The sequence below is a fragment of the Gigantopelta aegis genome, chromosome 6 (genome assembly GCF_016097555.1).
Source record: "Gigantopelta aegis isolate Gae_Host chromosome 6, Gae_host_genome, whole genome shotgun sequence".
Taxonomy (NCBI): Eukaryota; Metazoa; Mollusca; class Gastropoda; order Neomphalida; family Peltospiridae; genus Gigantopelta; species Gigantopelta aegis.
The window spans coordinates 5,111,130-5,138,190 of NC_054704.1; the positions used below are offsets into that span (position 1 = coordinate 5,111,130).

The 27,061-nt window shown below is 36.0% G+C and overlaps 1 protein-coding gene across 2 annotated transcripts; it reads right to left on the minus strand.

Annotated features, from left to right (window-relative positions):
* Nucleotides 1-1,376: 1,376 nt before the first annotated feature.
* On the minus strand, nucleotides 1,377-25,660 carry LOC121375075. 2 transcript variants are annotated; one of them, XM_041502303.1, is made up of 3 exons: nucleotides 25,542-25,660; nucleotides 12,297-12,381; nucleotides 1,377-6,918 (listed from the first exon to the last, which is right to left on the minus strand). In XM_041502303.1, exons 2-3 carry the CDS (start codon nucleotides 12,376-12,378, stop codon nucleotides 1,829-1,831), a joined length of 5,172 nt encoding a protein of 1,723 aa, XP_041358237.1. In that variant the 5' UTR covers nucleotides 12,379-12,381; nucleotides 25,542-25,660; the 3' UTR covers nucleotides 1,377-1,828. The 2 variants fall into 2 exon arrangements, with proteins under 2 accessions (XP_041358237.1, XP_041358238.1); XM_041502304.1 differs by lacking the exon at nucleotides 25,542-25,660 and adding an exon at nucleotides 25,335-25,383.
* Nucleotides 25,661-27,061: the final 1,401 nt, after the last annotated feature.

Here is a 27,061-nt window from a genome sequence, read left to right on the forward strand (position 1 = left end):
CACAGTACGCAGGTATTATGTAATGGACACTTCTCCTGCAATAGCCATATTAGGACATCACGTCAGCTGTTTTACATTCTTGGGACCCTGTTACAAGAATATGTGATCCTTTAGTCCTTACACAAAAATAAGGCTTAAAAAAACCTTAAATAATTTACCAGAACAAGACTGAATCTGTTTAAATTGGGCCTGTTGTCCTATGGCATAGTTTAAATGTGCTGGTCATTACGTTTACAAACTGATCCCTTTAAGATTCATTGAATTTGTAAGTATTTGGTCTTGGCCAATATTAACAAGCATTCTGAGAGTACTGCTAAAGCAATACATGACCCCTACTGAGACCAAACAACAAATTTGTTTTATCTCCTACATTCAAGGGCCACAAATGGGTAAAATGCTATATGGAAGATAACTTGATCAGTAACAGAACAAGATAATTTTGTTTCTTTGAGCAAATTGATTTATTAATCATCGGCTATTGGATGTCAAACATTTGGTAATTTTGACATATAATCTTAGAGAGGAAACGCTAAAAATTTTCATTAGTAAATGAATGAATGAATGAATGAATGTTTAACAACACCCCAGCACAACAATACACATCGGCTATTGGGCGTCACAAATGGTAAGTATATACAAATATTATTTATATACTCTTCAAAGAAAGTAGGGGAACCTGAAATATTAATGTTCATATCAACTAATATACCGAACATACGTTTTGACCACAGACATCCTAGTAAAGAATGTTCAGGTCTGTTTATCAATACACATTTCATAGTTTACACATGTATCACGCAGTTGCCCCTACACGTGCGTGGGGTGTCATTCTCAATTTTGACAATTTCCAGGTAGGTGTATTAATCACTGTGGAACATTATTTCTGTCAATCATTTTCATTCTGTTGATCATACAGTTGTTATTGTTGTTTTTAGTCATTTTTATTGTTTGAATTTGCGATTTACTGATAAAAAAAACAACATTAACTTTCAAATTTCAATTCTGACCCCAATCGTCCTTCAAGATCTTTGGTGGTCATAAAATCTACTGTAATACTGAACTACCAGTTGTAATGTTTGCCCAATTAATTAACTATTATCATATAACCATTCCCCACAGCTAATATACCGTACAATTTTGGCAATTGTAAATTCTTATTAGAGTTCCCCTATTTTGTTTGAAGATTATATATATTTATGTAAAACCAGTGTAAGGAGCTGTGGGTGAAAAGAATATACAATACATAAAATGAAGGTAAGTATATTTTAAAACTTTGTAGGAAAGTGCCAAAGTGTTTTAAAAACTTTATCTTTTATATACACCATCTCACAGACAGGATAGTACTTTGATATACCAGTCGTGGTGCACCGACGAGGATCGATCCCAAACTGACTGCACATCAAGCGAGTGCTTTACCACTGGGCTATGTCCAACCCCCAGAACATGATAAAGCTATAAACAAAATTTCAGCTCGATATCTTGAAGAATTGCAAAAACAAGTCAGGAAATTTTCTTATTTCCTAAATTCAAGGGCTTTAACTGTCAAAAACAGATAAATCGCCATGAAAGTCGAATTTGATCTTTAAGATTACATGATAAAGGTGACTTTGATACAACTGATAGTTAGAGCTAGATGTTTTAAGTGAAATGGCATTTAATTGTTAAAGAGGTGTAATTGCAGAAAATATATTACACTGCCTAATAAGTATTGGGGTACATATCGTGTCACTACCCAAGTATCAGGATATGTATCACATCACAATCTATCCATATCGCTACACCCCTAATGTACATTTCATTTGTCAAATTTGTCGGGACAAGTTCTATTTCAATTAACAATTTTGGCCTTCCCACATTTTATTGCAGTTTTGGATACCCTTCCATCAGGTTCAAGTTTCAGACTGAACTCCAACAAGTAGCCCGGATTGTGTTTCTTGGAATGAGTTTTCAGGTGTTTATTGGTTGCAGACCTATCATCAGAAAACCATTTACAGGAGGGACATTCATAGATCTTGGAGTTGTTGTGTGCAAGTTGATGGTATTGGAATCTCTCGTTTTTAGAACCTTTTTGGATGTAGGTACAGTCCTGATGATTACACACAACAATACGTGAATTCCTCAGACTCCCAACCTTCAAGTCTCTCATGATCATATCCTGTCCCTGGTGCTTCTCATCATAGTGTCTCTTCATTGACTTCAGATCAAGGTCAATGTAGCTCACAGAACAATACAAACACTCGTATCCAAATTTGATCTTAGCTTTCGGACTTTTGTTCTTCTCATGTGATGTGGATTCTTCTGTCACGTTCTGCTTGGCAGCATTGGATGTTTCTTCTGCTTCTACAGCTCCTTTAGCCTCTGCAGCTCGTTCAACCTCTGCAGCTCCTTCAGCCTCTACAGCTCGTTCAACCTCTGCAGCTCCTTCACTTTCATCTTCATGTACACACATCCAATGTGTGACCAGTACAGATTCTTCAGTGATGCAAAATGTGCAGGTCTCAGAAGGACACAAAAAATAGGTCTTCTGTTGCCCACTGTTACTGTCAACAGAGCAAGTTTCAAATTTCTCATCAGGATGGTTGTCATTAATGTGGGACTTTATCGCTAGAACTCCATTAAGTGCAGAAAACTCACAGAACTTACAACTGAACCTTTCAGGGTTAACCATATCAGATTTCTTCTTCACATCCTGTGCGAGTCTCCTCACTGATCCCACATCATCTTTTGCACCACAGGATGGGTTCATCTGATCAATATTACAGACGTCATCAATACTGCTACTGTCTTTTAAATCTAGATTAAAATCTTTACCAATCTCTTTAGGATCACATACCAATCTGGTTTTTGAAACAATTTCCAAAGTTTTTCTTTTTACAGAAAGACTCTTTTGTTCAAGGTCCATTTGATTAGAGATAGTTCTGTTCATTTCTACATGAACTTCATCATTGTCTAGAATATTGGACTCGACTAATGAATTATTGACAGAGTTGATTATCTTTTCTGCACCATCTACTGTTGAATTCGTAGTGCAGGAGGTAATTTTAATAGTCGTTTCATCCAACATCAATTGTGGAGAAGCATTAATAGTGGGTTTATCAGGTTCTACCAGTTCTTCTTCCTTAACTGGGTCTACATTGTAAGCTAAAGAGTTTACTGATACAATTTTCAGCTTTTGATCATTTTCCTCACCATCAGACTGACAAATGTTTGAATGAATACAATTCTCAAGTCTGGCATCTGTCTGGTGTACCTCAGTTTGTGAACACGTGGGTAAATTAAGTGGAGACTCTGTCAACTTAGTTACAACTCCTTGCTCAGCCCGAGGCACCTGCAGGATTTCAACATGCACTGTATTGTCCTCAGCTGGTTTCTTTGATGCTGGAGGTACCATTGCCAAAAGCATTTCAGACGCATTTAATTTAGAAATCCTTGTTGAAAATGGTGCATTTGTCATTACTGTTGGACCCAACTGTGGATAAAGACATGGAGCAGGAACATCAAGAGTAGTTCTCCATAACGCTATTCTTATACCTCCTGGACAAGGTGGCAATACTGATGGCAAAGACTGAACATTTGGAACCACCAGATTTGCGGTATTAAGACTTTGTACTAGCACAGAGGGAATGTTTTGTGTATTGCCAATACTGAGGGGCACAGACTGGGCATTTTTTTTATTGCCAAGAATAAGCGGCACAGAGGGGATGTTTGGTGTTTTGCCAATATGGGGCACAGAGGAGATGTTTTGTGTACTGCCAATAATAAGGGGCACAGAGGAAATCCGTTTGCCAATACTGCCAATATTGCCAATATTGAGCAACACAGAGGGAATGTTTTGTGTATTGCCAATACTGTGAGGCACAGAAGTGATGTGTTGTGTATTGCCACTACAGTGCCCTGGTGGGACATATGGGGTAGTCTTAAGTGTGGATTCCATTAAACACTCTGAATGCATCAAGTTGTTATCTGCACTGTTAATACTATGACATGAAAACAAAGCAGATTGTGACACTACAGGTTTTAAACATTTAACATCAGCGTCTTGCAAAGTTGGTTGTGCATCAAATGTATTATGTTCTCTAATTGTCATCTCAGGCTTGTCGTTATAAGTTTTAGTATGCGGGTCAATCTTGTAATTGGGATCCAACACTGTTGGGGAAACACACATCGATTTATGGGACTGAGCATGTCTGATTAGCAGAGATTCCTTTGCACATAAGACTGAGCACATTTCCTCAGGACACAGAAAGAACACACACTCTTCTTCATTGATGCATTTCTCAACATTAACTGTTTGCATCTTGTGACTTGGATGTTTTTTTTGCAAGTGCGATTTCATCTCGGATATACCCATGCACTTTAGAAAACAGAAAGGACAGCGGTAAATGGTGTCATTTTTGCTGTCAATGTAGAAAGGATACGAATCTTGTTCCAACATTTGCTCAACTAATGGTGAAGACACATTTTCAATGTCATCCTTGTTCTCAACAGCATATTCTGGATTTTCAAAAGGATCCTTACTGTATATCTGGATACTTCCATCACAAATATCAACATTTTGAATATTGTGTGCTGACAAAAGGTGCTTTCTTCGTCTACATTTGATTCTTGTGTGCCATGAGCATAAAGTACAGAAGTGAATCAAACAAGACAATCCTTCGTGATTTGAATGTGCCCGTATCACCATCCGTCTAAGTGGATGTTTCGTCATCACATGATGTTTGACCCTGCTTGGGAAATGTGACTTAAAAATGCAATAGATACAAGACAATTCACCGAGATTTGTGCTTACCTGTTCCTTGAGCTGAACAGCTTTGCTAAATTTGATTGTGTTCTCCAGGCAGTCTAACAGGTGCTTCTCGACGGCTATGTTCAAATCTTTCATCTGCCAGGGTGTACATCTCTCCACATGGGACTGAAACAGCGCCGGACTCTTGCTTCGGAATGGACAGTCATCTCTAGGGCAGTAGAAGATATTTTTCAGTCTTTTTGAATGTATGTCCACACCAACCATACTCAAACTGGGATGTTTTGAAAACAAATGATCTTTGATCAGGTCTGGCTTCTTTACCAGGAAGCTGCAGTGAAAGCATTTGAATGATTCTGACTCTCTTTCCATGGGCACAGAGTCAGACAGGTCTTCAGCATTATCTATTTCAATGTTTTTGTTTGTGATGTTTGCTTCATTTATATCTTTTGCTCCTTCCGCATTCTGTCCATTCTGTGACTGCTTGTCAGAGGGCATAATAAGTGCAACATACCGATGAGGCTTTCCTCTGTGTGATTTCTGCGAATGTTCCTTTATCTCACTTTGGCTATGGCTTGTAAAACTACAATAGCCACAACTCCAGTACAAGCTAGATGACACAGTTGAACCCTGGCCAGGTTTTGGTTTGTTAGATGGTGGAGGTGGTGGTGGACGGCTGTCCATGAGCCTATGGGTTTGCAATAGTGATGGTGCAATGGATGTCAACTGTGACTGAATGGCTGAACCTGCTGCTGGTCTAACTGTAGAATTGGCAATATTCTGTACAAGTAATTGTCCAACTGGCAAAATTGGTGTAGGAAGTCTTGAAATTAGAACCGGTCTGTTGTTTGCAGCAACGAGACTGACAGGTATTGGCGGTGTTCTGGAAACTGGCATTGTGTTCTGTAACATGGTGGACTGGAGGGAACTTTCAGCAATTCCTATATTATTCATAGCTTTTGGCGTTTCGTAAGTAGCCAAACCACTACTAGCAATAATTTGTCTGTCAGAAGGAACATCCACCGAGGCAGAAGCCAGAGGTGATGACTCTTCACTGACTGCATTCTTATCAGTTTCATCAACAGTTTCCACTTCCATGTCAAAGATTTGATAATCATTCTGCAGCGTCTTGAGTTCATCAGGAGACAGAGAATCAACTGATCTGCCCTCTAACTTTGCAGCTTTTTGTGGTGGACCATCATCTTCATCATCATCTTCTGGTGCTGCCCTTTTCTTGCGATCTTCGTCTGTGTCCTGAGAATAAATCTGAAGATAGTCTGACAACAATATGCAGTACTTCATAGAACTGGCCGTCTCTCTGAAAGCATCTACATGCTCCTTTGCTGAATGGTGAATAATGTCTGCCCTAGAGAATGACTGGTAGCGACAGAACTTGCAGTGAAATCTATGCTCCATACCATGTTGAACAAGTTGAGCTTTGTTGGTGGTGTGGAATGTACAGAAATTACACCAGTAAAACTGGAGGTCAAAGTCACCCTTAATTGCTCCTCCCTGAGTCATGAACATAGCCTTACAGGTCACAGCACAAACCATTTCATGTTTCTGAACTTTAAAGATCTTGTCACTAGATTTATCTTTAACACTGGATTCTATGAGAGCATAATTGAAATGAGACTTGTCTTTTTCAGGAATGCTGCATTTTCTTGTGGGACTTCGAGGTCGGAGGATTTTGCCGTAACGAGCATCCTTTATTTTGGGCCCTAGTTCTGGTTTTGTTGCCGATATTCTAGCCTGCGATGTGGGAGACACTAGGAATGTTTGTGGATTGGCCTCCATTAGGTTTTCAGGTCGTTTTAATTCACTTTGAATTCTAGGTCTGCGTGAGTAAGGCTTATAACCTCCAAAATCTTTTTTCCCCAGCAGAAATTCATTCTTCTTCAGCAATTCATCAATGACATTAGCAGAAGCATTCATTTGTTGCATTTGTTTCAAGCGTGGTAGCACATCCTTTAGTTGAGGTCGCGGACGTGGAGTTGGTAATGTCATCACTGGCATGGAAGCAGGACTAGACGCAGAGGCTGGGCTAGTTGACGTTTCATAATCTGCATCCACTGGTTCAGTCTTCACTTCAAACGTCACTGGGAGATCATCAGGGTCTTTCTCAGCAGGTGAATCTCCTGGTGGTTTGGCACTGTTACCAGAATCAGGCTGACCTGAAAAAGAATTATAATAATGAAATCCAGAACTTAAGCTAATAATAAATAAGCTAATAATAAATAAGCTAATAATACACGACAAACAAAACAAACATTGGCTCAAAATTGACAGGAAGCAAGTGACATTGTAACTCAAAAATCCACAATATGCCTAATATGCCTAAGAAATGATAAATAAACAGCTTTTGCTTATCATTATGAAGCATTTTACAACTATTCAAACTGAGAAATTAGTACCAACTATGTCCACATTACGATGACCAACATCAAATTATATATCATGATAAAAATAGTTTAACCTTCTGACTACTGCAGGCGAGATATTTCGCCCGACATCACGCCAGTTGACATACTGTACACTGTATGCAGTGCATTCCCTAATTCATATTTTCTGCTGTTTTGTGCACGACACTCACCGGAAACGATTTAGTTTCCTGTTTATTTAGATTTTTTTTCGTTTGATTTTCGGCAAGTATTTTCGCTTGATAACAATGGCAGCATGTCGTGGTCATTTTCAGAGATCAATAATAAATAATAAATTTGATTGTTTTACAATATGTCCACAGACTTGAAATTAAAATAAAGGAGATAAAGCAATAGGCTTTATTTGCAGGTGCAGCGCGGCCATGGAGGGGGGTGAGTTCGATAGGGGAGTGATGTCCCCCCTTTTGTCTGTCGAATTTTGTTTAAAAAAAACAAACAAGTGACCTGATAAGATTTTAACAAGATATTGTATTAAATTATAACATAACATACTATAAGTCAGATATTTAATAGATGTTTTATTTTAATGAATGGCCTCCTCCTTTACCCCTCATAGCCATTCCATCCTCACCTATATGTACTTCATTAACACCTATATGATGCACCGTACAATATATTATTACCATTTCAAAAGGCTTTTATCATAGAACCAGACAATGTATCCAATGTACACCAGCAAGTGAATTACAACAAAGTATATAATGATAATTATCTTATTTTCCTATGTGACTACTTAATATTTACACTACTTATTGAAAGCCTAGTAATATGATGCTACATGAAAGTCTGCAATGAATTATAAATGGACTAATGTAAAGCTAATTGTAAAATTACACCATAGATGGAGAGCTATACACTTATAACATAGACATGAATGGGAAAATAGACAATACACCCGTATAAACCTTATTGCAGCAGGAGCTCAATTTGAAAGTATAAAAGCCACTTGAATACAAATACACACTCAATTGTGAGGAAATAAACCAATAAAAAGGAAGATTTGTCAAAAAAAGAGGAGGAAATACACTGATGGCACCTAAGTCTGCGCACCTAAGCATTTGTGTTATATTTTAAAGTTAAAATATTTCTTTAAAAATATTTGTTTCACCGCCACAGTACAATGGAACAATAAACGTGTTACAACTAAAGTTATTTTAATTTTAATGTTTTTTAAACTCAAGTAATGAGCGCATTTTTAGTGGGACCCCCCTGCATTTACTGGCCTGCACGACGGCACGTAAGTCTGCGCAGCAAACATTAAAATAACCACTTATGTCGCTAATGTTTACATAAAACAGCAACAAACAATGGATCCAACTTTTATAAGTTCTAAATAACAAACACTTCCTGTTATAGTCTGTTTCAGAAACATTTAGATTGTGCAAATGAGATAAATATAAATGGTGTTCCATGCTCCTTAGTTTGAACAACACAAAATGACAATATAAAAAAAAAGCCAATGTAAAAATATTTGATCATTATTCAAAAACAATTGTCTGTTATTAACTGTAAATGAGCACAAACAGTGTTCGTTAGACATATAGGACAATCAATGATAATTTTGAAACAGACTATAGCTAAAATAGGCCATGCTGTAAATGCAGTGTTCAAAGTCTGTGCGCAGCCATTTTGCATTGTGTCAATCGGAGGGAAATTCAAAGTATGCTTGGACATTTAAGTCAACAGATAAAATAAGACATTCATTTCATTTATGGATTCATAAATTACAATAAGGTATGTATTGAAGCTTCTATGTAAATTTATGTAAGTTGGTATGCAAGGTTGATCATTACAACGTTGACAGACACGTGTTGACAGGTGATAGAAAAACATGTTGATCGAGGCTTGCAAAAGTATACTTTTAGTGCATTAATTCAGGGTTTATTTCAATAAAAGTGTTATCGACCAGTTTTATACATATATTCACAATCAAGATGTGTTGTTTTAACAACGGTTTTGTGAATTAAATTAACATTGTTTGTTTGTTTACAAACATACCCCGACACTTGTTTCAAGACGTAATGTAACGTTATTAACGTGCGCAGACTTTTGTGCCGCACAGACTAAGGTGACATGAGTGTAAAGGAGATCTAGCAGAATCATGAAATAAAGGAGATTCTTTGAAATAAAGGAAAGAAAGAAATGTTTTATTTAACGACACATTATGGTTATATGGCGTCAGACATATGGTTAAGGACCACACAGATATTGAGAGAGGAAACCTGCTGTCACCACTTCATGGGCTACTCTTTCTGATTAGCAGCAAGGGATCTTTTATATGCACCATCCCACAGACAGGATAGCACATACCACGGCCTTTGATATACCAGTCATGGTGCACTGGCTGTGACGAGAAATAGCCCAATGGGCCCACTGACGAGGATCGATCCCAGACTGACCATGCATCGAGCGAGCGCTGTACCACTGAGCTAAGTCCCAGAATGTTATTGGAAATAATGGGACATAAATACCGGACAGCTGGCCACAAATACCCGTAAATAAACGTGACGTATTCGATTATTTGCCTAATTTTAATCAACATCAACTGTCTAAAATATAAAAATTTGAAGAAAAAACCCACAAAAATAATACTTACCAATTCAAATATGAACTTTATTTTATGTATTTATGAAACATTTAAGTGAATAAATGTGAGTAAAAATTATAAACTTGTACCCACTAAACGTGGTTTTTGTCTAAAATTAATTCAGTAGTGTAAAGGTTAAAAAGAAAGAAAGACAAAAATGATTAGTTTAAATATATAGTTATGTGCAAGTCAGTACAAGTGGTCCAGAACTGTCTAGCATTAGTTCCAGATTAAAATATCAGAAGCAGCTTGTACAATTACACTTTATAAGAACTGACTGCATCTTTTATAGGAAATTTCACAAAATATACAAATTTAACCTGCAGACTACTGGATTAATTTTTGACAAAAACCATGTTGAGCGGGTACATGTTTATAATTTTTACTCACATATATTCACTTAAATAATTTATAAATACATAAAATAAAGTTCATATTTGAATCGGTAAGTATTATTTTCATGAAATATTTATGATATTTTAGATCAGTTAATGTTGACTAAAATTAAGCAAAAAATCGAAAAAGTCGCATTTACTTGCCGGCATTTGTGGCCAGATGTCCAGTATTTATGTCTATTATTCCCGATGACAGTAGTTTTCTGACCAGAATTAAAAAAAAAAAAAAAAATGAACTACAATTCATATCCCAATATATTTGGTGTTTTCTTTGTTGATAAAACTATCAAATTTATTATCAAATTAGCTGTCACAATCAGCTATCTATCCCTGAAAATGACCAAGACGTGCCGCCATTGTTGTCAAGCAAAAAGGCTTGCCGAAAACCACTTTTTCAACTAAAAATTACAAGCTATTTTCAAAACAAAAACAAAAACCTAAAGATACAGAAAGCTGAGTTGTCTTCTGTTTTTTGTTACTGGTATACAAGTCTTTCTGGTGAGTGTCGTGTGCAAAACAGCAGGAAATATGAATTGAGGTGTGCACTGTATACAGTGTACAGTATGTCGACTGGCGTGACGTCGGGCAAGATATCTCACCTGCAGTAGTCAGAAGGTTAAAATAACAGACACCAATTTTTAAACACTACGATATATTTTTGACTATTAAAGCAGTTTTTGATAATTTTATTAGAAATTCAGTTATACTTACGTTTTATAATTTACAATATTAATTTTCATACACTTGACATTGTGGTCATCCAGGTTTTTGTAATACCCCAAAATGCATTTTTAATAATTTTAAAAATGCACTTTCGTCTAAGAACTAATGGTTATCCAGACAAGCTTTAGTTATTTTCAGATTACTTAGCCCGTAAGCAGTAATGTAATTGGGTTATGAATACATTTTCCAAATAAAGTGTGTATGTAAAGTGTGTGTGTGTGCGTGTGCGTGTGCATGTGCGTGTGGCACATAGGAGCAGAGGGGGTGAGGAGCATAGGCGTACAGGCTGCCAGACTGACTTTAGCCTGATTTAAACAAAAATACACAAATCTGGATAACAACATTTATTCAAATTAGCATTACTGTCAAACAGCTATGCATTTTTACATGGATCACAACGACCGGTAATATTGTGGGTAGAATGATGGAAAAACATTGTGAAAAGGTTTTAAAGCCAGCACATTATGCCCAAATATCTCTCATCTTTTTTGCCCAAATTTCAGATTTGCTTCACCCCTGGGCATTTATACACATTTTTCTTGATGGGAAAAAAAAGTTTGTTTTGTGAACGACGACACCACTAGAGCACATTGATTAATTGATCATCGGCTATTAAATGTCAAACATTTGGTAATTTTGACGTATAGTCTCAGAGGAGGAAATCGTTTACATGCACCATCCCACAAACAGGATAGCATATACCATGGCCTTTGAAATACCAGTCATGGTACACTGACTGGAATGAAAACTAGCCCATTGGGCCCACCGAAGGGCATCTAATTTTCACAATTTTCAGGGTTTTATGCCCTCAACCCGCAAATTATTTTTAAAATGTGTTTCCAAGGGAGTCCAACCAGTTCAGTTAAAATGATAAATACAAATAGAGCTCATCTAGTGACAATTAGCGATGGTATTCTCAAATTTGCTCGGTACGGTAAATCAGTATTGACATGACATCGATACAGTATACCGCCCAGCTTTAAATACAAACTGAAAGTTCTATACATAGTAACTTGAAAGTAATACATTGTAAACTGATAGATATTCAGGATATGAACACTTTATGCTTGTGGTGCAAGCAAAATGGAGAAAAACTAACCAGGGTGGTTAGTAGTTACCCAAACCTTAACTCCTTATCTATAAGTATAATGGCATTTTGAGATCTCCTCATGAATTGCAGGAATGATCCTGGCGGGCCTATAAACTTGGTAAACCACACAAAAAGCACAAATTCTCATGCCTCAAATTTGTATCTGGCTTTTTTAATTCATAAATGGGTTTTTTTATCTTACCAAAACTGGTAAAGTGACGAGTCAGGTTACAATAAAAGATGAAGTCCTTGTATTTTAGTTATCAGTTATCAGTTTACAACATCTGCTAATTTCAACTCCTGGTTAAAAACGTACCTGCATCATTACAGAACACCTGGTAACCTTGTATAAAGAGTCTCTCCGATTGTTGTTCTTCAGTTGATGGTTTGTCACTCATTTTCTAGTTGAAAAAAGAAAAACAAAAAACATTAGTGAAAAAGTACACAAATTACATAATACATAAAAACTTTATAAATGGTGGGGAGGGAGAGGGTTAGAATTGCACCGGAATTGTAAAAATTATGTACGGTAGAAAACTAATATTGTTTAATTCCATCTTATAATCAAACACAATCTGAGATTTGCAAAAGTAACAGAATTTTGTGAAAACAAACAAATTTAAAAAGAATATACTTAAGTAAACAGTATCGCGGTTTTTTTTTTTAGTTTTGTGGTGTTTATAAATAAGACTCCTCAATTAATTATTTCGTCAAAAATAGGGTGCCCAGCCCCTTGTGCCCCCAACAAAATCCATGCTTGCATAGACTGCCCTTGGTGTCATAGTTTTCTTTGTCCCAACTAATGGTATATTTATCAAAGATCGGAGTACTATCCTAAATAGGGAAGTGCATATACAATTCATTGCTGTTTAATCAGTAGTAGTAGCTAATGTGGTGTAAACGGTTTCTCATTTTGTAGACCAAGGAAAGGAATGAATGAAACTTGTTTATTTAATATTTAAATCGGGGGATGAGACGTAACACAGTACTTAGTGAAGCATTTGCTGTATGCATGGTCTGTCTTGGATCAATCCCCATCAGTAGGCACACTGGGATTTTCTCATTTCATAACCAGAGAGTACATCTGAGAGCAGTTTGTCTCAATATACTAGCTGTGAAACGATGGTTCCGATGGGGAAAACAACCCGATCTATAGACGGGTTTTTCCGATTGTCGCCCAGCAGTTTATGACGTTTCCGATAGATGGTGTAACCGCACTGCCGCCATTAAGGGAGTTAAATTCACGCAACAATAACATGTGACGGCATTGCAGCTGGGTGTAATTTCAGTCTTTATGACTTTTTTGGAACGTTTTGCAAAAGCAAAACCAGTCTCTCAGATAATTCAACCTTATTTAAAGATTGTATATTCATATCAACATCGGTAGAAATCTGTGAATGATTAAAAACAAATAATAAAACACCTATATACGCCAATACAAAAGCATAGCGAATAAATTAAACACACGCAAGTGTAAATAATTTTGATGGTTATTATGTGAAACTTTACTGAATGCATCCTAAAATATAGAAAAGTATTTCAATTATGTACATTTGTAGAAAACGTGGTGTACCATTTTAAAAAGAGAAAGACTGACCTTAGATCTACAGTAGATGTCAACGTTTAGCTGTTACTATTATTAGCTCTGGGATATTCCAGATATAGTTACATGGGGTTGAAGTGGGGCGCAGTTAACACTGACAAATATTTATCTCTTATTTATTTTTATTTTTATTTTTGATATACATACGAGTTATTGTGTGTGTGCGATAAAATGATAAATAATTTACTGACGTAACACGCATGCATGCCACACCAAAAATCGCACCCCCACCTATTTCGTCGATTTTTTTTTTGGATTTTTTTTTTTAATTATCTTTAGTTTTTTGGATTTTTTTTTTTAAATTAATCATTCACAATATACAACACTAAATTACCCCGAAAATGCGCCTCTGATTAGTCATAAAATTTTCTATATACTAGTTAATTACAAAGTGAACCACTTTGACAAAACAAAACGGCTTAGGCTGGCGGGGAGGGGAGGGGAGGGGGTCATCTGATACCCTCGTCTGCTGAGGCTAAAATATTGTTTTAAAGTTCAATATATTAGGCTATACAAGTGTCCAGGGAAATTATATTTGTTTGCATAAGTTTAAATTATTCGTTATGCTTTTACGTTCGCGTGTATATATACATACTTTATTATTTATGTTTTTTATGATTAAAGGTAAACTGAAACAAGAGATTTATGTGTTGGAAAGATGCATACCCGGACCACCAACACATACTGACACTTTAACAAATGAAAAATGCGTAATTTTAGAGTTAATAAAAAAACATGATTATTCCTGCTAACTGGGGGCAGCCATTTTGTTTAGTTTTTGTGACGTCCGGTGGTATAGCTTGGGGTGAAGTGACGTCAGCTCCGTCTATCTGCTCTATGCAGTGTAAACAAACGCTCTAATTTACGACAAGATGCTTCGCTTTCATCAACCTAACTTGTAAAACAACATAAATGACTTGATAATATAATAAACTATTTAACTAAGTATATTTCAATTTGCATCAATAGAACGAAATGGAGTTATAGTAGTTTTCTTTTTAAAAAATCCAAAGAAAAAAATGCATATTATTAAGCCTATTGGTATGCTATGTTCGAGCAAAAACGACCACTCACGATACCTAAGAGATAATTTTCTTTTCTTTGGGACTACGTAATTGGTCAGTTTTGTGATTTTAGATGGGAAAGTCTACTTAATCAAGGGTTTTACAGAATTACTTACAATAATAAAGCAAGACGGCTGATCGATTACGATTAGAGGGGTGTCCGTGCTGTTAACACACAATACCCTGTGATCTTAATAAAAGAGGCACGTCTTTTTAGTGTCTTTAGATACAGTGTCTGGGGACCGTCTAAATATACACCTGCCAATCACGAACTACAGGTACAGGCCACAGAAAGAAATGACCAATTAACTAAGAAAACACTCAGATTATTACTTCAGTACATGGGTTAATTTATGTACAAACCACAATACAGTTATTTCAACACTTTGACAATGGTGATTTACTTTGTATTAAATATAATATATAATTGTTACTGGCGTACTGGGATGACTATTATTACAGAATATTGCGATGCATCCGCAAAAATCAGGTATGTTTTGTTTCTTCAGTTCGAAGTCTAATTCCTGACGTGACACGTTAGGTATTACTTAACCACCAGCTCGCCACAGGGCGTATTCACTAGAATAGTACATAATGGCTGCGCCCATTATATATAATAGCCGTCACATTTAACCGTTTTATTAATTAACTATACGATTATACTTGTTGATATTAAGCAATAATGTGCATTATATATCGTTGAATACGCATACCAGGTCAAATGCCTTGATTGTCCCCTCCTTTAATACACTTCCACCAACTTTGATATGAATCTACAATCTTTAAATGAGGTTGAATTATTCGACATACTGGTTTTGCTTTAACCAATATGTACTAAAAAGGTAATAAATACTGAAAATGCACCCAGATGCAATGCCTTCACATGTTATTATTGTGCGAGAAAGAAAGAAGTGTTTTTTATTTAACGACGCACTCCACACATTTTATTTACGGTTATATGGCGTCAGACATATGGTTAAGGACCACACATATTTTGAGAGGAAACCCGCTGTCGCCACTACATGGGCTACTCTTCCGATTAGCAGCAAGGGATCTTTTATTTGCACTTCCCACAGGCAGGATAGCACAAACCATGGCCTTTGTTGAACCAGTTATGGATCACTGGTAGGTGCAAGTGGTTTACACCTACCCATTGAGCCTTGCGGAGCACTCACTCAGGGTTTGGAGTTGGTATCTGGATTAAAAATCCCATGCCTCGACTGGGATCCGAACCCAGTACCTACCAGCCTGTAGACCGATGGCCTGCCACGACGCCACCGAGGCTGGTTTATTGTGAGAGTTTCACTCCCTTAATGGCGGACCGATCACATGATTCTAAACATGGCCGCGCACAGTACTTTGACGTCACTGGCCAATAAACATGTCTATACCACAGTTATATTCTGCCCTGGGAACAAGTTTATGGGCACTCAGGACTCGGGTAGACTGGGAGCACAGTAGTATTGTTTCAGTGGAAAATATTGAATGTTTTTCTGGTTGATCCCTCGGATACCGTGTATTCTTTGCTGGAGTCTGTTGCTTGAAAGGAGTTTAAGGCTAACAGCTAATAATTTGAGGAGTGAGCCAAAAAGTAGGGTGGGTTGAAAGTATCACTGACAGTATTTTTGTGCCACTAGATAAAAATTACTGTAGTCAGTAAAACTCATCAATGACAGCAAAATGAGCACATTACCTAAGGACGGTACGATTAATCACAGTTCATGAAAATCATGGTTTGATGCAGTTTTCCAATTTGCCTACTGCAGGTTTTTAAAAAGAATTTTAATTGTTTTAATGGTAAATGCAGGGTTGAAAATTAGCAGTCACCCAGTCGCCCATGGCGACCTTTATTGACTAAGGGCGACTAAATTTTTTATAAAGGTAGTCTGTTGGGCGACCATCAATTTTAAAGTGGCGAGTATGGTAAGAGTTAAAAAAGAAATGCACTAAAACTGTATCGAATTCATGATTGATGTGACAAAAGACACAGCATCTCTGCTGCCGCGAACTACAATTCTGGCAGGAGACAACATTAATGAACTTGGATTTTATTTTTATTTTTTATTTTTTAAAGTCGTCGGCTTATTGGAATGGACTAGATACACCATAATTATCTAGTAGACCTATGTTTTGACATTATTAAATGTTATGGGACAAATTAATACTGTTTAATAAGCTTACTACTATATAGTATTTTATTCTGGGACAAAATCAAAATTTATCTTGTAGTTTTAATTCACACTAACAATGACATTTTCCCATTACTACAGGTAGTACTAAACCAAATAACTTCCGACTGGGTCAAAGTTCGAGGTGCACCCAACTTTTGATAGAGAAGTGAACAACACAAGTCCTGTGATTGGTTATAAATGTGAGTGTGTTGGTTGTAAAAAATAATAGTGTCATCTGGGTAAAAAAAAAAAATACAATTTTATTTCATCTACGGTAGTAATGTGTCAAGTAGCCTTGTGCTTGACACATGTATGGGGTACCTGTAAAAAAAAGTACTTGAATTTTGTGCGGAACTAGGGTAGTCACAGACGCTACCCGTTATCTCAGAAACAAGCAGCTTGACCCCCAATTTTTTCTGATTCACTTTAAGTACGAGGGGTGGTAGTATTTATATCTGTGGCGTTTATGTTGATTGAGACGCTGCTGGTAGGAGTTTTAGCCACATATGTTACTACTGTCGTCTATGGGATTTGATTTGGTAGTATACTACTATACACCCTATAGGGATTATTCTAAAAGTCAGTTACTAGTAATTGGCATGCAAAACTATAAAATTCATATAAAAACGTAGTAATTTATTAAATTGTAAACCCATACTATCTGAAATAACTTTTTTGTGGAAGTTCAGTGTAAATAAAAAATATATACATGTATTTATAAAATTGCATGGGTTAAATCTCAATGGAACATGCAAGATAAATCTGAACGACAAAATATATGGAATAATGGATGATTCCATCAATCTTTATCTAGTGCCTTGTCTATAGGACAGCCACTCCCAAGGAAATCCTTTACTGGAGAGTTCATCACTCTTGCATCACCATAAAGAGGACTGCCACTCCCAGACTACTTTACTAAAACACGCGGCAGTATATAGCACCTTTTAAGGTTTTAGATTCTTTATACTGCATTATCGATTACTTCAGAGACAATGCACATCAAGATGCATAAATTGGCTATTGTAGCATTTTTCTTTACCTGTATTAAAAATGATATTTAATCTGTATCATTTAATTGTAATTTGTAATGAAACATTTTTATTTATAATGGATTTTTTTTCCCAAAAAAAGTTATTTGGGTTGGTATGGGTTTATAAAATGTAATATGTTTATTTAATATGAATTTTAACTTCATACCTTATGAAGCTACATGCCAATTCATCGTTTTCCTTTTGACGCAAATGATCTATATACATGGCTATTATTATACATGGTTATTATTCAACAAAGAAAATTCTAATTTTGATTTTCGCTGTGCAGTTAAATTGCAGGGCTAGTTGAATTTGAGAAGGGCCAATAAGATTTTTCTTCAACTGGCCCTGCTGGCGACCATGGTTTTCATGTTAATTTTCAACCCTGTAAATGTGTAAACGTTTCTGCACCTTGCCGGTAATCCCAAAGTATTTAAGCCAATCACAGCACTCGATTCACTTACACCCGACATGTTTGCATGGGAGACAGTGACACTAGGTCCTGTTCGTATCCTGAACTGAACCCGCAAATTTACTGAATGGTAAAAAAATTATTTTTATTTTCTAGTCAAGACATAGTTTTATATTTACAATTATTTTACAAATGACCATTGAAAATAAAGTGTCTTGCTCTTAAAATAGTTGATTAAAATGTATGTACAACAGCTGGCGTACTTGTACTACTTGTGGAAAGTATCATGAATAAATCACACTGTGGATCAAATATCGAAAATCTAATAAAAAATTAAAAAACGGAATCATCTCATCCCTAACATTACCTGTCAGTATTTAACATTTGTACATTTGAAATATGTCTACATGCAACAAAATAACCTTTCAGTCACCGACTCACATTTATTTGAGCTGCAAATGTCACTATTTAAAAAATTGCTGTAAACAAGCTCAGTATTGCTGTCGGTGGACCGTTTCACACACAACTCTCTTTTTTTTAATGCAGTGGGCGACAAATTCTTAAATTCAAGCCCAGATAATGCACACACTGGTAATTATATTATAATTATATAAACACATTACAGTCCTCGCCACCAGCAAAATCAAGGCGAGCTGAAGATGACTCTCCTGAAATTGTTCATGGCGAGCAATCACATGAGTTAAATAAAATGTATTAAATATTTTAGTGAGAGGCGATCAGTTTGCCACTCTCCTAAAACCTTCCAGGCGAGTGTGGAGGGGAGCGGGAGTAATCACTCGCCTTTCCTGGCGAAGACTGCATTATACTGGTTCCGTTTGTGAACCAATCACTGAAGTCTCAATTTTCTGATGTACTTTTGAAAAGCTGCAATTGTGTCTGTTCTAAACATACTACAATGGTATAGACAGGAAAATAATTGCACTGTCATCATAAATTTCCAAGGCTTCAATAATTCCAGCCGTATGAAAAGCTTTCGAGATGATCTTGCAATCTATCACCTTTCATAACACAGTTAACAACTTATTTTTGTGTAACTGTGCCTACACCAGTCTTCGCATTTGAGCAAAATAAAGGCAGGCTGAAGATCTTTCCAAAAATGTTTTGGTTTCACATGGTTTCAATAAAATGTATTAAATTTTTCATTGCAAGGTGATCAATTTGCCACTCTTCTAAAACGTTCTAGGTAGCGGGAGTGATCATTTCCCTTTGCTAGTGACAATCAGCGCTCAATTTTTACAGTCGTCCAGTCGTCTGTGACGACCTAATATTCAGTCGGGCAACTTAATTCTATGATACTAGTTGCCCGTCGGACGACGGACTTTTTTTTAAACACCAAAAGGTGAGTTGTGTCGCAAAATAATATGCAGTTTCTTTGCCCACAATCGCTTTTAAACTGTCGTTATCTAAAGTAGACGGGATTATTTTCCACGATCACGAAAAACATGGACGGAATCGCGGAATTTAGTAACTGAAACGGAATTCGCGATTTACAAAAAAAAAAAAAACTTCAGAAGTTGTATTTCTGGTTCAAGCACCATTATAAATCTTTTTGGTAGTTTTAAGATTCAATATTAATAATATACGCATATAGTGTTTTTGTATGCCAACTTTCGTATGCCTAAACACTTCCAGAACCGTTCATTCTCGGAAGTTACGCTGTAAGCTTGTAACAAAGCATGTTGACTGTTTACCCGTGTCACTTTACACAGTAAAATTTAATTTGAAATATAAAAATAAACATGAACTAATACAATTTTAGAATGTTGATTATATAACAAGATTTCTAGTATGTTCAATTGCAATATTTTTTTATAATACTTATTACAATTCGTAAGCATAACCGATTTACACAACGCTTTCGTTGGAAAACATAATTTCATAAAACTTTGGGCAGAGTCGTTAATCTGTCTGTACGGAAGCAATTCACATTTATAGTCCGTCCCACAGGGAACACCTTTTTTCATGCTGTGGAATTTACTACAAGTTATTTATTTCTGAACAGATTGTTTTCTAAATTGCACACAAAAATAGCATTTTACTTTTCTTCTTACTGGTTTATTCTAGTAGCACATGTTACGGCCCCGCGCTTCAGGGGGTCCCGCGGTGAGTAATTGTGTACATTAATCATCCCCAGGTAATTTTTCCCCTCTCTCCGAAGGGGTTGAAAAATATATATCTTGGGAATTGGGCCCCGCTGTTATTTGTGCTATTGGCCCCGCGAATCCTTAAACTGGCTCTGAATACATAATTCTAAACAATGTTTTTTTTGTTTGTTTTTTTTATAAAAGACCTTCAAAGTTATAAAACAATGTCGAAATTGTAAACAATCGACAGAACAGTGCTTAGTGTCGGTTCACTACCGCTGGCCTATATATATCCAGCTTTACCCGACCACATCTGAATATGTAATTTGTGCACACGGCACGCTAGTTAGGTTACATAGAAACATACATGTGTAATCGAGTGGGTACTAGTCATTCTTACTTGTGCACTTTTATTTTTTGGTTCACGTTTTGTAATAATACTGGACCAAATAAAATGTTATCATGTAATTATTTATTTAAATATTTTTTGGCAACTAATGTAAGATTACAAACAATGCATTACCAAGTTCTTGTTAATATTTTCATGAAAATAGCGGGGTTTGTCAAATGTGTGTTTTGTTTATGAATCTTAACCATAATCCATTAAATGAAATGAAACTGAAAGCCACACAATCAACAATTATGTATTGTTTGAATTTAAGGGAGAATGGATCTCTTTATTATTATTAAATACAAACAATAATTAACAGTAATTAAGTTTGTAACTTTGTTTTAACTGCGGCTTATGTACGGACGAAGGTCGAAACTTTGTCTAAAACCAAGCGGTGCTGTTTATACAGCAATGCATGTAATAGGCCAGAAAATATGGTGCATCACGTTTTTAGTCTTTATTAGTGGCAAGTAAACATTACTTAACTTCTTCTTTTTTTAAGTTTGTGTCAACAAAAATGTTTACAGGTATTTAAAAAATAGCAATAGCCAACAAGCTCAGAGCTGGAACAATAAAACACAAATGGATATAGTTTATAATAATAAAACATGACACTAATTAACACACAAAAAGGAAAACCCCCAAAACAAACACGGAATTTGCAAAAATCTGAAACGGAATGTGGCAAAATCTGAAACGGAAAATCATCCCCTCTACTAAAGCATCAGTCGAAATCACGTGGGTTTGTTTGCCACTCGGAACGCCTCGGCCGATTCTGTGAAACATCAGGAAACATTGTAATCAGCTGAAGTATTCCGAATAGTAAACATTCCAGTGCATTCGATTAGAAAATAGCTGATGTGTCGCCAAATCACAACAATCTTAAGCAATTAGGCCCTATGTGTACATGTATATAACTACAAACATTTAAAAACATTATTAAAAAGTAATGTATTTTATTGTCAGAACTCCAGTTTCAAAACACGGATGAAATCAGGGCAACCTCAATGTGAACCCATACTTGCCCTCCGGGCAAGCAACCAAAATCCTTAAAATTGAGCACTGACAATGATAATTCTGTCACATCTGACAGGTAAAAACAACTAACAAAATAAAAACACCATTTATTGCCAAATTATTTGGTGAAGTGGGCAATACAGAAAAATTATGGTATAGAACCTTTTACACTACATGTACTTTATTAAACAAGAGTTGTAGTTTAGGGCAATTCCACGGTAACGGAATTACGAGTTGGAGAGATATTTCAGGCATTAAACTCAGCTAGTCCACATAAGAAAAATTATCATAATGATGTAACTATGTAATACACTAGTACTGCACTAGTGCTTGTCATGGGCAGAAGTGAGACTCCCTACTGCATGGTGTAGTGCATGAGTACTTAATTAAAGTTTGGTAACGGAATTACGTAAAAACGGACACCATTTTTACGGGCACCGCAAAACATCAACAAACTCTGTGAAGTATGATGAAATAATTATTTATCTTCATGATGGAATGATGACCTAATGACTTGTGATTAACAAAATAGAAATTATATTACAAATTATCTTTTCATAATTTTGTTGTACAACATTGAATGCCGGTAACGGAATTATACAGTTCGGTAACGGAATTACCGCTCTGAATTTACTGTTGAAAAACCATATTTATTTACTTTAAATTTGATTTGCAAATATATTGCATAATTTTATAAGTTAAATAATAATTCAGTATACTTGTTTTAAGCATTCATATTAATATTTCAAATGATAACTAGTTTCAATATCGGTAACATGTACACGTGCATGTATATTATGAGTGGAGATTAAACTAGCACTAAACTGTGTACAAAAGTCATATTACATAGTAAATGTTTAAAATGTTTGACAGCAATTGAAAAAAATTATTGAACAGTGACATTGTTAATAACAAAGAGACTTACACCAGGTCAAAGGAACACAGGCCAATTAAAATTATATAGACTGACCGTCAAACATCTAGATTGTATTACGATAAGTGAAAGATATTATGCCTAATAATAAAATTCCTCATCTATCTGAGGTTATGGTAACATACATGACAACATTCAAAACACCAGTATTTTCTTCTTTGGCCAACCAAACATGCCATCTTTCCATTTTAAGAATTTTACTCAGATTCGATTTCCTTGTAAACACAGGATTAACACTATAAAACGGTTGCTTTCTTTTTGCCCATTATATACATTTAAAAGCATAATGTTGGTAATTAGAATGATACTTTCCATTTTCTGCATATCCTGTAATTTAAATATAAATTATTAAATACATGTAGTCAATAAATGCCTTTGGATAAAGTAACATTAAAGTTTGCTTTAAGTAGATATGTTATGTTACATTTCCACTTTCTGTCCCCTATATATGTTTAAAGATATATGTACAGGGCTTGAAATAGCGGCCTGTAAAAAGTGAAAAGAAGTATATTTTTAAATCTTGCAAGTGAAATAACCATTCACCTGCTACAATTAACTCAAAATCGCGTCATTTTTCAAAAAACAGATGTACATACGATCATCTCATCTTCTATTTAGCTGAGGCCGAGCTCATAATTCTGTTACATTTTAATTTTATAATGCTCTAAACTACACATCAGAGGTCCTAATTTTCCACACATTGTCCCAAACCCTACATTCACGTTGTGCTGTCTTATTTACAGCAGGCCATTTTTGTTTCAGAACAGGCCATATTTCTTTTGGCCTGCTATTTAAAATAAAAAAATAATGGCAGGCCATATTTTACTTCATATTTTGAGCCCCGATATAATTCTAGTAGGTTTCGATTAGAACTTGAATTTTGTCATGGATATTGCAGATGTTTAGTCAGCAAAATGAAGCTTTTAAGTAGTACTGTTTGGTTAAAGTTGATCAGATTTCCTTAATTTCTATATTGTTAATGGATGACATTTATATTTGCTATGGGTGTTCTGCAAATGCATTTGGAGCCACTACTAGTACTATTACCATATGGATTTTTAAAAAAGATTTTGTATATCTTCCTATTGTTACATCACTTGATGTATTGGTGTATATGGATAAGAGTGTAGCATTTTAGTACTATGTAGGTTTATATTAAAGTGTTTCTTGACAATATATACCAAAGACGGTAACGGAATTACAAACCTATGGTAACGGAATTACATGTTTACAGCTATATAATTTTACTAATAATGTATGAATTTGAAAGTAAATGTGTCTGATTATGTTCATTAACATATACTCAGAGAATATGAGTTGATTCCTTGATTACATATAAATGAATAATACAGTCTAACTTTTTGTTTGTTTTCGGTAACGGAATTACAAACTGATTCTATGTTTTCTAATTTCCCCTAAATCTAAAAAAATACTTTTGTTCATTAAAGTGGATTATGAAGTGTAGTACTTTGTTAGTGGTAAAACAAAAACACTAATAAAAAGAATATTACCTTCAATTACATGGCTGCTGTACATAAATTCATAGTGTGTATTACGGAAGTGTCATATTTTTAGTGTGACGGCATCCTCATAAAATAGCTAAAGTCAAACACATCCATTTATTTTACAATATTTTACTTATCAGATTTGGATTCTCCAGTCATTTTTACATTAAAAACAATCTTAATATATAAGGAATAACATGATTTGATTTTTTCACTCCATGTCCACTTTAGCGTGGAATTGCCCTTTAGTTTTTTTGATGTTAGCGTTTAATTTTATGTACTTTATTTTTGCTGGTCAACCAGACTATGTTTTTATTATACATATATGAACATGGAAATAAAGTTATTGTATTGTATTGTATTGTATTATTAGAGACAATTACTGCTTGTATCCAAGTTATTAAAGTTATGAATGGAAATAACACTTGGTCTTGAAACGTTTACAGAATTCAAAACACCATCACTATCCCCATAACATTTTGTAATGCATCTCACGACCCTCCCCCCTCCTAAAGCATTAATTTACGTAATCACTGAATGGCTCCTTTCACCAGTTTCAGGCACCTGCCACCTTCAAAACTTCTGAGAAAATGCCTTACCAATAGTTGGCGAGACATCACATAATGGGAACCTAAACTTAAAACTAACCAATAGGAGTTAAACAGTTGGATCTTTTGCCAAAATTACATACATTTTGAGCCCACCTTGATTCTTACGGACCTGTGGGGCGTGAGGGGGGGGGGGGGGGGGGATTTCAGTGATTTTGGTTTTTTTTTATCACAAACGTATCTATAGTAAAAAAACATGAAACGTGGCACCTTTAAAAAAAAATACTTTTCGTGTGATACGCAGGTTGTATGCCTGGTTCGAGAACCCCTATTTTTACACCACTAATGAAATGTAATCGACTGAGATACTGCATGGCTTTCACATCTTCCGCTAGACTATGCGCCTTCATAGATTACGCGTTTGTTCGACTGACCCAGAATTCCCGTAGCTACCACAGTACCAACAGAGTAAACTGCAACGACATGCAAGATGTTTTGACATACCAATTTTTTTAAATAAAAAAAGACACCATATGCATGGTCGCAAAACAATTACGATGTTACGGTACACACAATGTAACCTATATTAAGTCAGTAGTGCTATCTACATTCTCAATGGCGGACGTGTTGCGGGTCACGTGTTATGGTAAAAAAAATAATTACCGAAACACAACAAAGTAGGGCCGACATCGGCTGATCACAGTCGTGTACAGTGTTTGATGAACGACTTTTTTCTTCCTTTTTACAGAAAAGTACATTTAAATACAAAAATAAACTTACCTGTGCTATATACTGCAAATAATAGATGAGATATGTGTGTTTTTACATAAAATTTGTCGAGCACAAGCAAATAGCGATCATCTGCCTTTGTGCTCACCTTGTTCACAACACTGCTGGGAACATGACGCTCGTGGATGACGTCACGGACAAGGGAGGTTATTTTCCACGGCAGTATGCATTGGTGTTTCGATTGCTGCTGTTTTCAGCGTATTATCGAAGTAGTAAGATCAATAAGCTATGTATCGGTAGGGAGGATACGAGCTTAACCTACGCAAGAAAAATAAATTAAATATTTTCATATATTAATAACTTATACAAAATGTCAGTTATAGCAGACAATGTAGGCCTATACATTTGGTGAAAATTAATTCACGTAGGCCTATTCTATAACTTAAGGCCTAGGCCTATACAATTTTATGATGGCCCATGGACAGCATGCTTGAATCTCAATAAAAATAAGTTTGCTTACCGACACCACTAGAGCACATTGATTAATTAATCATCGGCTATTGGATGTCAAAAATTTTGTAAGACAGAAAAGTACATACCACGGCCTTTGTCTAGTTGTGGTGCACTGTCTGGAACGAGAAAAAAACAACCTACTGAGCTAAATCCTGCCCTGAAACTCAATAAATTCCCAGTCTGGAGCTCGACGCGGTAAAACGTGTTTGTTTCATTTATGCACACTGTACGTGCTTTCGTGAGCCCAACTTGGGAATCCCCTATTTTGTTTTGTTTTTGTCAGCGAAATGGGGTTTTCTTCTTCTGCGTTCAAGCTATAGTTGACCATGCTTCAGATTTGGAGTCCGGTTGTGATTAAAAAAAAAAAACCCGCTGTCTCTGTCAAGTCTTCTTTGGAACCCCAAAGCTTGACAGCCAGTGTTGCTCCGTTCGGCCAGTCTTTAACCTGGCTTCATCATAAAGTTGGCATGATTGCAGGATGTGCTCTGGGGACTGTGGTCCAGTTTGACATGGACATTCGTCAGTGTCTGCCAGTTTTAGGCGGTACATATGGGATCTGAGATTGCAGTGACAGGTTCTTAGCCTGAAAATGGTTGTCTCTTGGTATCTCCAGATGATGGATTGGATTCTTGGTTATAGCGTGGGTGCATCGGAACGTTCTCTTAAGTATGGTTTTTGTCTCTCTGAAGGAGATTAGATGATTTGGCTGTTTCATTGTGCTTCCCTCCTTTGCCAGTCTGTCAGCATGTTCATTCCCTGCAATACCACAATGTGCTGGAACCCACTGGACTACAACTTGCATATGTAGAGAAAGGTCAGTCAGTCCCTGTTGAATTGCTATTACTAGGTTTTCTTCAGGTGACTATGCTCTGAGTGAGGGATTTGCAATCTGTCAGTGGATTCTCCAAATTGATGATTCTGGTGGCTTGAAGAAGGGCATTTGTTTCTGCTCTGAAGTTTGTTGACTGTTTTCCTGCTGGGTATGATCAGCAGGAGTGAATCATTCCAGACCTTGCCAAAGGCCTTTGAGAGATCCATGAACATTGCTATGACTTTTG

Coding starts and splice junctions, on each gene's coding strand:
- LOC121375075 (XM_041502303.1), bottom strand. CDS start 12,378: ATGAGTGACAAACCATCAACTGAAGAACAACAATCGGAGAGACTCTTT. Junction 6,919..12,296: donor GGTGTTCTGTAATGATGCAG/GTACGTTTTTAA, acceptor ATTCTTTTTCAG/GTCAGCCTGATTCTGGTAAC.